At 34.9% G+C, this 16,499-nt stretch overlaps 1 protein-coding gene across 5 annotated transcripts in view; it reads left to right on the forward strand.

Annotated features, from left to right (window-relative positions):
• The window catches only part of ANKIB1 (ankyrin repeat and IBR domain containing 1), an 87,739-nt gene that overhangs the window by 47,044 nt on the left and 24,196 nt on the right, over positions 1–16,499 (forward strand). For all 5 annotated transcript variants that reach the window (XR_008209526.1, XM_052695700.1, XM_052695698.1 and 2 more), the window contains exons 4-8: positions 758–940; positions 8,645–8,762; positions 11,757–11,965; positions 14,200–14,288; positions 15,811–15,955. Coding sequence is in view for 4 of the 5 variants with exons in the window: in XM_052695700.1 (XP_052551660.1) it covers positions 758–940; positions 8,645–8,762; positions 11,757–11,965; positions 14,200–14,288; positions 15,811–15,955 (744 nt within the window). In the remaining variant the exon portion in view is untranslated. The remainder of the gene's footprint in view (positions 1–757; positions 941–8,644; positions 8,763–11,756; positions 11,966–14,199; positions 14,289–15,810; positions 15,956–16,499) is intronic.

Genomic DNA, 16,499 nt, shown 5'->3' on the forward strand with positions numbered 1-16,499 from the left:
ATTTGATATCAAGCATTCAGTAAGGTTGGTGCAACTCAGCTTGTGTGCTGTTTGTGTGCTATATTGTAAATAATTGAACAGTAATTGCTGGTTTTGCAGTTGGTTGGTGTAGCTTTTGGTTGCATCATGTCATTTCTTTCTGTCCTGTTCTCAAAGTTAAGGTAGAGCTACCAGTGGTGCAGAATGCTATTTATGAATTAATCCCCGTCTTCCCTCCCTGCCTGGGGATTCTCCCACCTTCTGTCACCATCAGTGGATCACTGATGTGAAGAATAGTGGAGTTATACCCATATGTAAAGAATATTTAAAGGTGGCTATAGCTTCATCTTGCCGGGTGCTTGATGATCTCAAGCCCTTCATTTTTTGTGGAGCACTGACCATATCACTACAGCTGAGCTGCAGTGATCAAACCCTAGCAAAAACATATTAGCTTGTAACATATTTCTGTGATTTTTTGGTTCCAAGAAATTACAGTAGTATAGTTATATATTAAATCAAGCAATAATTTATTTAATAACAGTTACAATAATTTAATTTATTAAGTAGTGGTAAGTGATTTTGATGATTAATTATTTATTCAGTGATAAGCTAATTATATATTTAATGACATGGTATTTGCTTCCCAAAGGTGATTGCTGCTATATTTATCCCTTCTTTCAGTTTTCCTTGTTCTTATTTTTTTATTCTCTTCTTGATGTATCATTTCTTCAGGATGTTGTTACAGTTGGTAATTGGTAACTATTTACTCTTTTTTCAGCTTCTGGTAAAACACGGTGGGGACTTGTTTGCAGAAAATGAAAATAAAGATACCCCATGTGACTGTGCAGAGAAACAACACCACAAAGAGCTAGCTCTTAACCTGGAATCTCGAATGGTATTTTCACGTGATCCTGAAGCTGAAAGCATTGAAGCTGAGTATGCTGCTTTAGACAAAAAAGAGGTCAGAGAATACTTTAAATTTACACATTTATATTTGTAGCAGTTGCATTATGACAAAACGTTGTTAAGCATTCAACATGCCCTGTACTTTGTACCGTATATTTGGAAGATATTTCATTTGAACGCAGCTCTTTGTATCTTCCAAGTTAAGCAGAGAAAGTAACAATTCTGTTGTCAGATCTGAAGAGGTTTTACTCTTACTCTAATTGTCATGGACTGCCCTGAAGGTGTTGCAAGCTGTGAGTGTAGAGGAAGTGCAGAGAGGCTAATGAGCTGGGAAGCAGTCTCCAAAACAAAGTTTTTACAGATTTTTATTTCATCAGATCATTTCCTGTCTAAAAGTAAGAACTGGAGAAATTCCGAAGAGAAGAATATCAGTGAGACAGAATAGTAAAAACATTATCTACAATTAACAACAATTCTGTGATTCTGTGATTATCATTGATCTGCCTAGACTGAGACTGAGTTGAATGTTATCAAAAGCCTGCTGTGTAGTGCAGGATTTAAAAACAGTTCTTTTGCTTTCTTGTTTTATAACATGATGCTTAAAGCTGCTGCATATCAGAACCTGTATGGAAGACAGATTGTAACAAGGATTGTTACTTTGAAGCCCGTTTTTTGAAAAGATGTGAAATTCATTGACACAAATTTGCTTGAATTATGATGTCTTACTGACTATGATTATAATTAACTAAAAATCTAAGTAAGAGTATGTAGATAAAATAGGATTCAGGGCAATGGATTTCAAAAAGTAGCATTTCCTTGCATTTTACTAGCTCAGTCCCCTTTGGCCTGGTAACACAAAAGCTCATTCAGGTTTAAATAGGAATAGGTTCATATCATATCAGCTGTTTCCCTGAAAAATGTCAGGTGTGGTCACTTCTGTTTTAAAGTTAGAGCATCGTTGTACTATTCGGTTAATTTTCTTGAATAAATTCAAATATGAACAAGCTTGTTTAAGTTGTTCACTCCTAGATGACAGATTTTAAGGTTTAATATAATTTGTTTATTGAAATAACAGGAGTAATTAACTCAGTTTCTCTGAATATTCCCCAATAGAGGCATCCAAAGTGTTGAAGAACATAGATCAAAATTACATTTTCTCTATTGTTAAACCACTTTAAAAGGCTGCTGCTGTTTCTTGCCTTGATTGCAGTTTACTACTCCTTTAGTTGTACATGTAGAACTATTTGGATGGTTGTGCTGTTGGATGGATCATAGCAATAATTTTGCTTAAATGAAGAAAATGTCATATAGGGTGGTGAATTGTAACTGTTTTATTTAACCTGAATCATTCTTATTACTATATTTATATCATGGCAACACTGCGAAAAGAAAGTAAACTTACAGATACAGATGGGGCAAATCACAAACTCCTTGAGCAATTTCAGCAAGAGAAAATAATGTCTTACGATTGTTTACAGTAGGTTCTCAGCTTAATCAACTTGAAGACTTGCTATTTACAAAGGACTCAAGAGAAAGATAACTGTGTTAACTTGAGTTCCTTTCAATGAGGGAAATAAATAATATAGTTCAGTTCCTTGTTTGACTTCTTTCTGGAAAAGTTGCTAAGCATGAGATCTGAAGGCAGGCCTGCAGACCTGTGTCCATCTGACATACCAGGGCAGCTTTCCTTAAGATTCCTTAAGATTCACAAGCCAAAAACTGTCACCATGGAATTTGGCATTTTGATTGATAGTCTTAGAGTTTTGCACAGAGCAAATCAGCCTTCATAGTTTCTCTCTTCTTTACCTTTCCTGGCAACTTCTCAGTGGGAAAGGTTCTCGGACTTCTTGTGTATCTGCGACAGCACGAGTGTTAGCACCAGAGACATGATAATATGCAGTCAGGGGAAGTTCATCTTTCAATCCTATCCGTCAGAGTGACTGAAAATAATTGAAAAAGATCAGCCTTAGAAAGACTGGTGTTGAACTGCAATTGAAATGGCAGTGCATCCAGGTCCTTCAAGTCTGTGGACGGATGCCTGGAATAGGCAGTAAAAGCTGTTCTTACCACTACTCTCAAGTGGTGCCTCAAGTTTTTATATTGATAGGGCCCGAGAAATAGTCTGAATCCTTCAGAACACTTATCTTGCACCCAGAATTGCCTCTTAAAGATGGTTCTGTGCTTCTTTCCCTCCATTTAATTGAGAGAAGTGAATATGCAAAATACTTATCTAATATAGTGTTATGATAATAGTTGATGTCCTTTTGCATACTTCTGAAAAATGAAAATTTAATTTATTTGAAGAACAAAACTTTGGAACGCCAAAAAATTTTTAAAGTGATTCATCTCTTATTTTTAAATTAAGTTTAAATTAAGATTAAATTAAGTTTAAATTAATTAAGTTTAGAGGAATAAATAAAACATTTTAAAACAGAAGGAAGACTTCTTTCCAGGCCAAACAGCCGAACAAGCTTAACTGCAGTGTTTGTGATGTGCATGATAGTATCTGGAATGTCAATACTTAACACATTCCCTGCCAGACCTGCCATGTTTATAGCAGAAAATAATCATTCTTTTTCATACAGACCAAAAGATTTTTGTAGTGCACTGTGCAGTTTCACTGAAATAACTGTATATTCGGAGTAGTAACAAAGCTTTGTTTCTGATGTTAAGAGCCAGATCGTGGTCTTCATATTGAAATATACTAAGGAATTATGTGTGTTCATGCTTACAACTGAAACACTTGCAGTAGTTGAAAAAGTAACTCCCACATACCTTTCTTCATGATTACATAGACTCTTTAGCCCATGAGGAATACAAATTGAAGAGCAGACCCACCTTTAAAGCTTCAGAGCCTGACAGAAAAGAGCTGTACATCTTACAGCTGTTCAGTTAATTCCTTACACTGGTGTTTCTGAGTAAAACTCATTTCTGTCATACAGTTACCCAGTCTTTTAAAATCACTTTCTGCTATGACAATACCGAAAGCATAGATTTTTAGCAGCATTTCTGTTTCACTTCATTTTTAGCACGCCTGAAACATTTGTAATGAACAAATTGGAGAGGACTTTTAAAGATGGATAACAGGCTCTTATCATGTAGAAAAACAAATTTTATTCTGTGTGTGTTCCTTCAAAATACAATACAGAAAAAAAACAATGTACCAACACACACATAATCTGTATTTCCCTATGGAAAATGAAAATGCCAAGTATTTTGAGTACCGAGTATGAAGTGCAACTCTCATCACTGTTGGTAGTGGTAGCAAAAAAATCCATCAGTGATGATGTATTAAGAAAGATTGTTACAGAACAAACCAGAACAAGTATAGTTCAAATGTCTGTCTTGATTATTTTCTCCTATATTGTTAACAAACGTTTTCCAAAAACCTGTGGAAGTTAGTAATAGAAAATGTAAGTTTATGTTTATTTTTAAACTCTCATTGCAGTTACACTAAATAATTATATAACACAAGACCCACAAAGATCACCAAGTCCAACTACAGACTCTACACAAGACCACCTAAAATCCAAACCCTACGTCTGAGTGTGTTGTACAAATGCTTCTTGAACTCTGAAAGTTTGGGGCCGGGACCACTGCCCTGCGCAGAGCCTGTCGAGGTGCAGACCCTTTCCCTAACCCCCAGCTACCCCTCCCCTGAAACAGTTCCATGCTGTTCCCTCGGGTCCTGTTGCTGACACCTGAGAGCAGAGCTCAGTGCTGCCCCTCCACTGTGTGAGAATCTGTAGGCCACCATGAGCCCTCCTCTTCTCTGGGCTGAACAAACCAAGAGACCTTATCTGCTCCCAGTTTAGCATCATCTGCAAACATACACATGACGTATTTTTCTCCAGCTGTATATTGAACATTTTGTCCAGAAGGGTACTTGTCATAAAAGGAGATTATGTTAATTGAACAGGACTTTCCCCCCATGAACCCGTGTTGACCAATGACTGTGTTGTCTTTCAGGTGTTTTTCAATAACTCTCAGAACAATCTTCTCCGTAATTTTACCAGGCACCAAAGTGAGACTGACAGGCCTGTAATTTACAGGGCCTTCTTTCTTGCCCTTCTTGAAAACTTGAAAACAACATTTGCCAGCTTCCAGTTGTCTGAGATATCTCTAAATTCCTAAGAACATGGCAATTTCATCTGCAAGCTCTTTCTGTACTCTAATATTTATTTTAATATATAAGCATCTTTGTGTTATATGTCTGGAAGATAACTTTGCTTCAGTCGTGTAATGCAATGTTTAAAACTTGTATAAGAAACAGCTGGTAATGAGCAGACATTCAGAGCAGATCATTCAGAACTTGGCTCTCTGTCAGTCTCAGAAAAATACATTGTGTAATAGCAAAGTATATAATTTCTTTGTTCATTTTACTTTCATGTCACTGAATGCTGCAGCAATACTCTGCTATATATCGAGTGTACAGTAAGTGGAATGATTTTCTTCATTTCCAAAATTAATGTCATATGAATACATATGTAGTGCAAGTAGGATAAATACTAAAATTTATATTAGAACAATTAAAATGTATTTCATCTCTGTAGACACAGAATCATTTATTAAGTGAGAGAATGTAACTGTACGTAATGAGACATATACACATACATACCCATACAGTACATATACTTGAATGAGTTAAATGAAGTATAACTAATTCTTGAAATACATAACTGCATTAATCATAGAATCCCATATGGAAAGGCAGATATTTACGTGAAGTATATTTGACACCATTTAATTATACAGTCGTCACTGTATCAAAATGTGGCTTTGTCCTTTTCTATTTTAATAATACTTTGAAGCTGTAAAAATAATATTCAAAATAAATCTGTTAAAATAATCTTTTGGTCACATATTAAAAATTATTTTAGGAGAAGAAAATAATGATAATGCCTAAATATTAATGATAAAAATGTTGAAAGGAAGATAGTTTGTTTCTTTTTAAAAAAAGGCTTATGGGCAATGTAGAAGTGTTGAGATCCATGGTGAGAAGATCAGCAGCAGGTTTAAGTAGTAACTCAAATAGAATGTTCCAAAATCATTATACATTTAAATAAGGCTAGTGCTGAACAATACATTTTTCATAGCAAATATCAATGAAGAGCTCCTCCACAAATTAATGTTAAAAGAGGTCTGTGAGTGTCACAAGCTAGAAACAGAATCATTTACAGTGCACGGCAATGCAGAAATAAGTCATACATTTCTAAAGTAGCTAAATAAGCATTTTTTGTTTTACATAAAAGAATAATTCATCTTTATAACTAAAGATTGTGTCTTTACACATATCTGCAAGACTTTGTGTTGTAGACTTGAACATTTTTATGAGTTTTAATTGTATGAAGTCTTTGCTCTGAAATTTCCAAATTAAGCTACTGAAGTGTCAGCCTAAAATTTCCTTTCTTTAGATGACTTCTGTGGGCTCGTATACTGTTTTATTAAAAAAAAAAAAAAAGTCTAAAGTTTCAAATACATTCTTTAGAAATGTTTCTCTCACTTAAAAAGACACAACTATGATACTTAAAAACTGCAAGATCCAAAAATTCCTGCTGGGCTGTATGGAGTGCTCCAGCTGAAATAGTGTAATAGTCTGTACCTCAAGAGAGAGATTGCCAGGGTTTGACCTAGAACCAATCAGTTCAATATAACTTTGAACTAATGTACTCCCACTACTCCCACTAATGTAGCTGCAGTTCAGGGTAAAATACTAGGTCCTAAAATATGCATTTATGTTTCAGATTTAACACAAAAGATATTTCTTTTTGTGATATATGTGTTCTTGAAGAAGTGAGGACTGTTTTGCTGACAAAGCTACTTATTTTACAGTTATAATTCAAAATGCAGTTCAGATTCTGTCAAGATGATTTACTCATTGCTCCAATTTTTCTGCAACATATTCATGCAATTATAATCATTCCGGCATCCAGCTGTTTGTACCCTTGTCTCTCTGACGTGTTTTTATAAATGATCTCTTTTGTAAGAAATTAAGTAGGTCAGTCAAATTCCAGCATGCTATGAATCAAGTGGCCCAGATTTGTTTCTGTTCAAGCATTTAATGTTGAGATTGCCCTTTAATGTATCGTGCATAATTGGCAGTGGTAGTACATACAGAGACTTCCTGGTCTTGGGCAGTCAAGATAAAGACCATGACACTCACAGTCCATTTCTGTTATGTTCTTGCTTTCTCTAGAAGAACAGTGACCCACTGCAAGTTTGTGACAGCGTTATTCTTGTGTCACCAGTATTAAGAAGTTCCTGTTAATACTACTGACTAGCAAAGAGAAGTCACTGAGGAAGTCCATTATGCTTTTAGATGCATTTTACAAAGTTTGTCATGATATATAGGAGGCATGTTATGTTTTTAGAGTAGATGTCTCTGAAGAAGAAAAACATTTAGAAGTCGAGGCTTTACATTTCTTCTCATCCCTTGTGCTTACTGCTTCTGTACAGTATGCTTTTACTTGGATTGCCAGCTTCCAAGGGCAGAATCAGTCTTCTGTTTTGTGTGTTTGCACATGCATTTGCATATTACCTGTCACTGAATGGTCCTGGAATATGATCTGTATAGAATCAGTATATGCACAGTAAATAATAACAATATGTTATTGGTTCCTAAATTGGTAAAGACAGCTGCTGTTTGGTACCCCAATTTCTAATTAGTCCTGAGCACAAATCAGTGTTACCTGCTTTTAATCTTCTGTTTACTTTTATTTATGTAAATTAAACTAGTGCATCTAAGAATAAGTTTTTTACAAAGCCCTTCTGTATCCATTCTCTTTATGTGTCCTCCCACTAATGTTTTTCTGCCTTTGGAGCATTTTCCCAGACCAGAACTAATAAGTATATTACTTACTGTCGTGTTCTGCTTTGTTATTTTTAAAAATGTTTCTGCAAAATACGTGTATGCTTGGCTGGAACTGGTTCAGTATACTAAAGTTACTTCTTTTTGTCCTTTGATTTTGACTTTTTGTTAATGCTGTAATAAGGGGATGCAAATTCAGACCAGGAAGCAGTTACTTCTGACAGCACACATTGGAGTGTGACCTCTGTTTATCAAGGAGAATTTTGACATCTTGGTCCTCAGCCTCCAACTGCATTTCTGGTCGATCTTATACTGATCTCTCTACTTCTGTGAAAGTGGATATTGTCTCCAAAGACCTGTACCTGATTTGTTCATAAACTCACCTCTTCTTACTCTCCAGTGTCTCAATATATCCTCCTCCTGATGAATGCAAAGTTAATGCATCTCACTCAGTTTGTGCATAAAGTCAGAGAATCTGTGTGCAACATATACCATCCTGATAAACTGTCTTCCTTGAAGTCCTTATTTGAAATCTAGTCATGCATTCTTGTGCATGTCTCAATATTTGAATTTTAATTACTTCCAAATTCAGTAGTATTCGATGGAAATCCAGCTTTTTTGAAAGGGGAATGGGAAGGGAAAAGGAGAATGAGAGAGTTAATATTAGACTAGTTCATCATTTGAATGTGACGTCCAGTTATAATGGAGTACTCTGGAAATACTGTCTTTTGGATTTTGGATTATAGAAAAATCATCCTACAGTACCGCAAAATGAAGCGTTTCTATATAGCTTTGTGTGGTCTTTGGTTTGCACAATAAATAAATTTTGTCGTAACTTGCGGCACAGTTGAGATAATTATATCAGTAATAGTGTTTTGAATGTTTTCATTTTAATGTAGAATTAGAGGAAACACTGCTAGATGTAAATTATCTTTCTCCTTCTTCTCAAAGCCATACGAGGGGCTTAGACTTCAGGATCTGCGGAGGCTTAAGGATATGCTGATAGTGGAAACTGCTGACATGCTTCAAGCACCACTCTTTACTGCAGAAGCTCTTCTCCGGGCACATGGTAATACAGAACCTTTAAGATTGAGAAAAAACTGCTTTCAGCAAAATCAAAATTACAGTTGTGAGTGTGTTCACTTTTTATTCCCAAGAAAAAGATAAGTAATAGTTAATCGAATAACAGGATGTCATCCACACAGTGTTTCAGAAAGAAGTACATCTACAGCATTGAGGCAGACAGGAAAGTTGATAGGGAAGTGATTCAAACTAGGAATATAGGGGAAAATGTTTTAACTTCAGCAGTGTGAAGAAATACAGCTCTTCTACTTTAGTGAGAGACATAGAAGTAGAACTTCCAAGGCTTTATATATTAAAAAAAAAGTTCAAAAAATTCATTTTTCTTATTTTTATTAGACCATTAGTTGTCTATCATTACATACTTGTGTATAAAACTGGATGACAAAGTATTTTTCTTTGTTTTTTATCACAGTAAAAGAAGCGTGACTGTTAACAGTATTTGGAAATGGCCTTGAATTTTAATGCATTGGAGTGTATGTCCTTTTTAGGATTTGAATAGCTACTCTTTAAGTGCAGGGCATAGTTTCCTCTTGTATATTGTAACTGCTTTAATGTCAATGAAATCAGTCTGTGGTCTTGTGTGACTGAAGCGGGGGTTGTCAGAATTCAGGGAGCTGACTCCAGACAAAAGCATTTCTCTGCAGTGGAAGCTTCAGGCTTTGATTCAGCCATTCAAAACTTACGCTTACTGAAGCATCCACATTGTTACTGTATGCCAAAGAGACTACTCAGGCAGTTAATGGTTTCCATGCTTATCGCTGTATTGCTGGATTAAGTTTTTGAGCCCTGTTATTTTTGAGTGTTCTCTGTAAAAATAGAAGAGTGGAAAAAATGAAATAAGAAAATACTCTTGCAAACCCACAAAATATGGCTGACTTTTATGAGTAGGCATGGTACCTTACACTTAACTCTGTTAAATTATTTTCGATAGTTTACGTTCCTTTTACCGTAGCATTAATGCCAGCGTGAACTTGTGCCAGTGATTTTCATTGCCAGTGTGATCATTTTTTTAAGGCAATCTTTGCAAATGCGTTTTTTAGTGTTAATTCTTCTGGGTATTTATATATACAATATTTGGGTGTTACTTTGGGTTCTCAGAAAATGTCATTAGTGCTAAATATTACTAAATGCTGAACTAAGCGAGCAGGCATGTTTTGTGCCCTGCGCACTCAGAAGGGAATGATGACACAACTGTTCGAATTGGCAGCACAGTTCATAGTGAGTCCAGAAGCAGTGAGGTTGATGTGAAGTGTTCAGAAATGTCTGCCAGCATCTGGTGAGCAGAAATTGAAAGTTGAGAAGAAATCACTTTACATTGCAAAGGTCATTCCACTGATGTTGCCTCCATGAGGTAGCTGTAATTTAATGCAATTGACCGGTGTGGTGAAGAACACACAGACTTCTGCAAGTCATGAGAATGTCAGCTATTTTGCCTGTAGCTGTGGTCATATGCTGGAAATTATTCAAACAAAATTTCTTTTTTTTGAAAATGGAGAAGTGGTTCAGCCTAGTAAAAGGAATAATTGTACTATTTACAAGGCATGAGACAATTGGGAAACACCAAATACCAAACTGCAATGTTTTTGCATTTTATCTTGAACTTCATAGAGGAATAACATGATGTCTTAATTCACACCTAAGGTGTGAAAAGCATTTTTTAAATTTTTGGGAAGATTATTCTTATGTACTACATTTAGTAGATTAAAGATGTAATATTCAATCCATCTAACTTGCTGTCCTTTGTCATATAACTGTATCAATTTAGGAATTAAGTGTGTATTTTGGAAGGTTTAAGAACTTTTCAATTTTTCAGTATGTGTTTTTTCAACATTGTTCCTGTTTCTCTTCTATTTCATACTAAAGTAATTGATTTCAGGATAAAAGAGAGGCAATTCAGCAAATATAACTATTTTACTTAATATTTTATTAAGTATATATTTAAGTATATATTTATATACAAATACATAATATTTTGCTTACAGTCATAATTTAGTAAAGAAAACAGTGGGAACCATTTAGTAGCATGTCTTACCCCTGGCTAATTTTAACAACACACTACAAAGGAACACAAGAAAACTTGTGGCAAATTTCATCTATATGTTAGCATCAGCATGCTTCCCTCTATATATATAGCCAAGATAACATACAAAATGCTAACATTTGTAATGGCTCAAATTTGTATATGTTGAGGCACCATGGCTTCAAACAAATTAAATGAAATTAACTCAGGGTGTGGTTTAGCTTACATAAGTTAGCATCTGATCTGTATGTCCTATCCAGATCAAGGGTATTTTCGTATTAGGAAGGAGGGAGCAATCATTATTTCACAGGGGTGATATTTTTACTAAGGTCAGTGCTAAGAATACATGTATGTTATTTCAATTTTAACAGCATAGAAATACTATTTATTTTCTCCTGTGTATATGACAGAATTCAATAAAAGCAACGTAGATCCTTTGGTTAATAAAGATTAGTTTCCTATATGAGTACTTAAGATTAAAAAAAATGAACAAACAAAACCAACTTTAAAAGATTTATTTAAGTGATAGGAAAAAATGGAAAATCTGTTTCCTCTTTAAATTCTATTTCATCAGATCTGTGAGTATTGTATGTGGCTTAAAATTCAAATCAATTTAGACATTTTATATATTTATATTAAAATGAGAACTTTTAATTATTTTTCATAGGAAAAAAATACTGTTTATAAGATAACTTGGTATAAATCTTAGGAACAAGAGACTAAAAATATTTCAAACAATAATTATGAAAGATCTGTATTAGTTTTAAGGTAATGTTTCTTTCACTGGTTCCTTTTTTGTAACTTAAGTGGGAAAATTCGCATTTACATTTACTTAATTGTATTTACTTGTTTCTAATTTTTTTAGTGTAGCGCATACATATTCTTTTATGGATGCAGTTACAGAATAGATTTCAAGCATCATCAGCTGCATAATTTCCTGTGTCTGTATATTTATTGAAGACTGGGACAGGGAGAAGTTGCTCGAGGCATGGATGTCTAATCCAGAGAACTGCTGCCAGCGCTCGGGGGTTCAGATGCCCACTCCCCCTCCAAGTGGGTACAACGCGTGGGATACGCTGCCTTCGCCACGAACTCCCCGCACTACTCGCTCCTCTGTAACTTCCCCTGATGAAATCAGCCCGTCACCAGGAGACATTGAGACAGCTGTGGTAGGTGTATAAATAGATCGGAAACTGTCAGGATAGAACAGCCTGGGTCTAAACATAAACACCTACATGGGACAGGCAAGCCACATTGTTCTCTCGTTTGGAAAATAAGTTTGCAAAGATACAAAGCCTTTTTCTTTCCAAAAGTGTGAGCAAAGAAATTTGCACTTTAAACATTCTGTATACAATTGAGCACGTGGCTAATGTAAGGACACTTTTTTCACCTAGCTTGACAAAGTAGGATTTTATCCAGATACAGTCACGTCACTACATTTAGCTCTTTCAAGCTTCACATCTCATACTTCTCAAGATATTCGCTTTCATTGTATCCATTTTCCTGAATATACCCAATGCTGCAAGCCCTGCCTTCTGAAATTTTTTTCTTTGGAAAACAAAATTCTCTTTGTCTGCATTTTGAAATGTCAGCCCCCACAAGTGTACTGTAAGCTTATAATTACTTTTACTATGTGTGGGCTGCATCAAGCAGTTTAGAAGGCTATTGCAAATTCGAAATATGAAAGTGCCTTTCACTAAAGTCAGTGTGGTTCTTTTGAAAGACAGAGTTCTCTTTTTAATAATCCACAGCTGCAACATTATAAAACCTTTGTTCCATGATCTGAGCATTTTTTTCTAGAATATTATAGGAAGCCTTGCAAATGGACCATCGCTGGATCTCATAATAAAATAAAAAATTGTGTTCCTGCATGTAAACATTCTATTTCTTTAATTGTAAAATGTTGACAAAGGAACTGTCTGGAGTAATGTTATCCTACACTTACTTATATTAGCAGTGAAATGTTGTGCAGGAACATTTCCCTAATTAAAATGTGTAACTAAAGACTGCATGTGTTCAGTCATACGTTGTGTTGTTTTTTATTGTCGTTTATGGTCCAGCAGTGCAGGCTGGATAGAGACTGCAGTTCTAGGTCTTATATATCTAAATCCAAATCCAGATTTATACATTCAGTAATTCCAATTGTTAAAAATCTTGCAAGAAGCTTTCAAAATAGTATTTTGAAAATGCTGTTTATGAAATGATACTTATTTCTCTAAAGTTGCACATACTGGCAGACAAATGAAAAATAAAAGTAGGCAAAATGAAAACACATTATAATGCTCCTTTCAGCTTTTGCATTTACATCCTATTAAAACTGTTCCAGTACATGTTCTACACTTGATATTCTGAACTCATCTTCATTAATTTCCCTATTTTAAAGATATGTTTTAAACATAATTGAAAGACATAAAAATTAGTAGACAACAGTTTTGATGTACAGTCAACTTCTAAAATACTGAATTTTGTCAAGACAGTAAGATGATGTGACTGGAACAATAATACATTCCTTCACCAAGTCTTCTATTTTCAGGGCAGCCTTATTTGGCTTGATTTGGTTTTGTCTTTAAGACAACTATATTTTAAGAGTAACTACAGGTTAATTTTCTTGAAATGCTTTCCTGTATTGTAGTATCTAATGTATTGAAAGTTGAAGTAAATTTTAATTGAATCTGTTCCAGTGGAAAGAAAATCTGATTATAGTCTTTCAAGAACATGAAATCTTCATGTCTAACTATAAGCAATAAGTAATGTCACCTCTATTTTTAAAATATTTTCAGAGTAAGGGCCTCAATATTCCGTATATTATTTTTTCTACAGTACTTAGTGGTATAAAATTAAGCAGAGGTGTGTACCGTTGGAATGTTTATTGTTGCATCTATTTATTTTGATTGTAAGCCTTAGTGTAATGCTTTCCATATTCATCTGGTTTTAATACTTAAAAGTATTTGCTGGTGCTCTTGCACAACTAAATTGTTCCCTTGTGATTTGGAACCAACTGTCTGAGATGACAGAGGCTACAAGAAGCACTTAGGATTTCCAGACTCCATTAATGGCTGCCTATGAATCTCATGAAAACTTCAAGGCTCATTTTCCTCAAGAACTGAGATCTTAGCAATCTGCAATGAAGCACATGCTGAGCTGGAAGACATGACATAAGGCACCCCAAAATGCGGTGTTTGGATGGGGAAGAACAGAAAAAGAGATATGGAATCTTTCTCATTTCTATTTCTAAGCTATTTTTATAACTTAAATTACTTTTTCTTCTTTCTGGCTGCAGTTAGATTTTTCTCCCTATTGTGCGCTTTAAAGTTTTGGTGAGGTTTTCCAGCCCAGTGTGTCCTGTGAATAATGTGAAAAGCTTTAGGGTATTTCTTAATCTGAAGTATTTTTTCATCTGCAGTGTGACATTTGTATGTGTAATATATCTGTGTTTGAAGACCCAGTGGATATGCCTTGTGGCCATGACTTCTGCAGAGCATGCTGGGAGGCGTAAGTATATACACTTCTACGTATTTTGGGAAACTCATCTTTCCTGTTTTGAGCAGGTAAAGATGGAGACATTAAACTGCCTGGGCTTCAAGGAGCTGCTGTTTTGATGCTATTGAATATTTTATTTGTAATTCAAAATGACCATCAGCTGTTTTAGGCCTTCGCGTGAATGACTCGGACTGCTCTTGATTTGCTCACTGTGTGTGTGGTGGTGGCAATGAGCTACATATCTACTATGTTAAGCATGTGCTTAATTCCATTTCTTAGTTCAGCACACTGATTTGAGGCATCGTAAATCCGTTTCCAGTCAGAAAAGTTATTAAAATACTTTCTTTCATTGAGAGTTAATAGTTGGACTGACTTTATCTTAATTGCTCAGTTGGTGTAATGCTCTCATTACTACGCAATTTAAATCCAAACTATCGTGCTAGTAAAAAGAAACAACTTAGGAATAATGATAGCTGCATGCAGTGCCTTTTTATTCATTTCCTCGCTCAAGAGGTTGTGCTAGGCTGTACCACTACAGGGTCTTGTTACACAGACGTTTCAGCACATGCCCTACTGCAGATTAGCCCAATTTATATGAACCCATTCTCCTGTGGTACAGAGGAACAGTTTCTCTTCACGATGTTTTAGAAGGCAAGTTTTTTCAATATTCAGAGAATTAATTGTCTTGCTCCAGTTGTTTTGTATGTAGTTATGCAGTAATTTAGAAGTTATGAAGAGATCCCTGGCGAGATATAGTGCTTCTAACTTGAATACTGACCTACACTCAAAATTATAGTGCAGTGTCAGCCAGGTGTTTGTGATGGCATTGTGGAGAGTGGTTCGTCTTTCTGAGCCAGGCATTTCTGTTACATGGGGAGTAGGCAGAACTGAGTTATCCCATTTTAAGATAAATTTTAAGACATACAAGTCTTTCTGTCTTAACTGTGTAAGGACTCCAGATGACTAACTTACAAATACCTGAGTATTGTATAATACCTGAGATGAGTATCCTCGAGTATTAATTAAACTAAACAGTGCTGTGCATTATAGTTCAGTTTTCAGCAGGTTTCTGAGCTTCTTGTGTCCTGCATTTCTAGGAGTTGGGGACTGCAAAGGTCTCCATTTAGAAATTTGTTTCTGAAAGCAGAACTGCTTTGACTAGCACAGATGAAACATTAATTGCATATCATTCCTAGATTAATTAAGCTATACATTCCATTTCTTATTTAACTTAGAAGTAATGCTGAGTTTAATTAAACATTTCATAGGAGCCTCTGAGAAATGGCAAGGATAGAAACTACAAACACACAGGGCTATGCGTAGATGATGGCACTTACTTCTGAACCACAGTAGTGTTCTCTCTTTTCTTAATTATGCTATTCATCTGTTGTCCTTTGAGGTGACAGGGATACTTCCTATTCCTTGTTTAGAAATTGATTAATTTGAATATATATGAGCATGGTATAAAGTATTAAGGAGCATTTTGATTTTTACTTTTTTTATTCACAAATACTGACTGACATAATTCTGGCAGATTTTTGAATCTGAAAATTCAAGAAGGTGAAGCTCACAACATTTTTTGCCCAGCATATGATTGTTTCCAGCTTGTGCCTGTAGACATCATAGAAAGTGTGGTTTCCAAGGAGATGGACAAAAGATATCTTCAATTTGACATTAAGGTAAATTGTCAAACTGTTCTTGTACTCTTAAGATGTATTTCTTTTTATTAAAAGTACTATACAGCTTCCATGTGAAATGCTGCTGTCTATCTGTAACCTTCCCTGTAGGACTTTATGTACAAAGAATTACTGGCTGTCTTGTTTGCCACAATATGGATGTTTGGTTACCACTGAGAAAAATAAGAAATGATGTTGTACTATTCCCGAAACACAGATATGGTGTTTTCAAAATGTATTAACTAATGCAGTATTAGTAACATTATTTGATCAATCTAATGTTTGTAAAAGATTATTTGAATCTTTTAATCTGCTAGATTTGTTTGTGTTGGAGGTCTAAAATTGTTAACAGTTTTTAAATGTTTTTTTTTTATTACTGAGAGTCTAATTCCATTTGTAAGTAGTGCCTATTTCCATCTAAAAATATTAATGCAAGTGAATTACTTAATTTTTTTTCCATTCAATGCTTCATACAATTGATATATATTTATATGTGTATGTATGTTTATGTGTGTATGTATGTATAAAGGGAAACCTTGTTTTGATT

The sequence above is a fragment of the Tympanuchus pallidicinctus genome, unplaced genomic scaffold, assembly GCF_026119805.1.
Source record: "Tympanuchus pallidicinctus isolate F22 unplaced genomic scaffold, pur_lepc_1.0 scaffold3, whole genome shotgun sequence".
Taxonomy (NCBI): domain Eukaryota; kingdom Metazoa; phylum Chordata; class Aves; order Galliformes; family Phasianidae; genus Tympanuchus; species Tympanuchus pallidicinctus.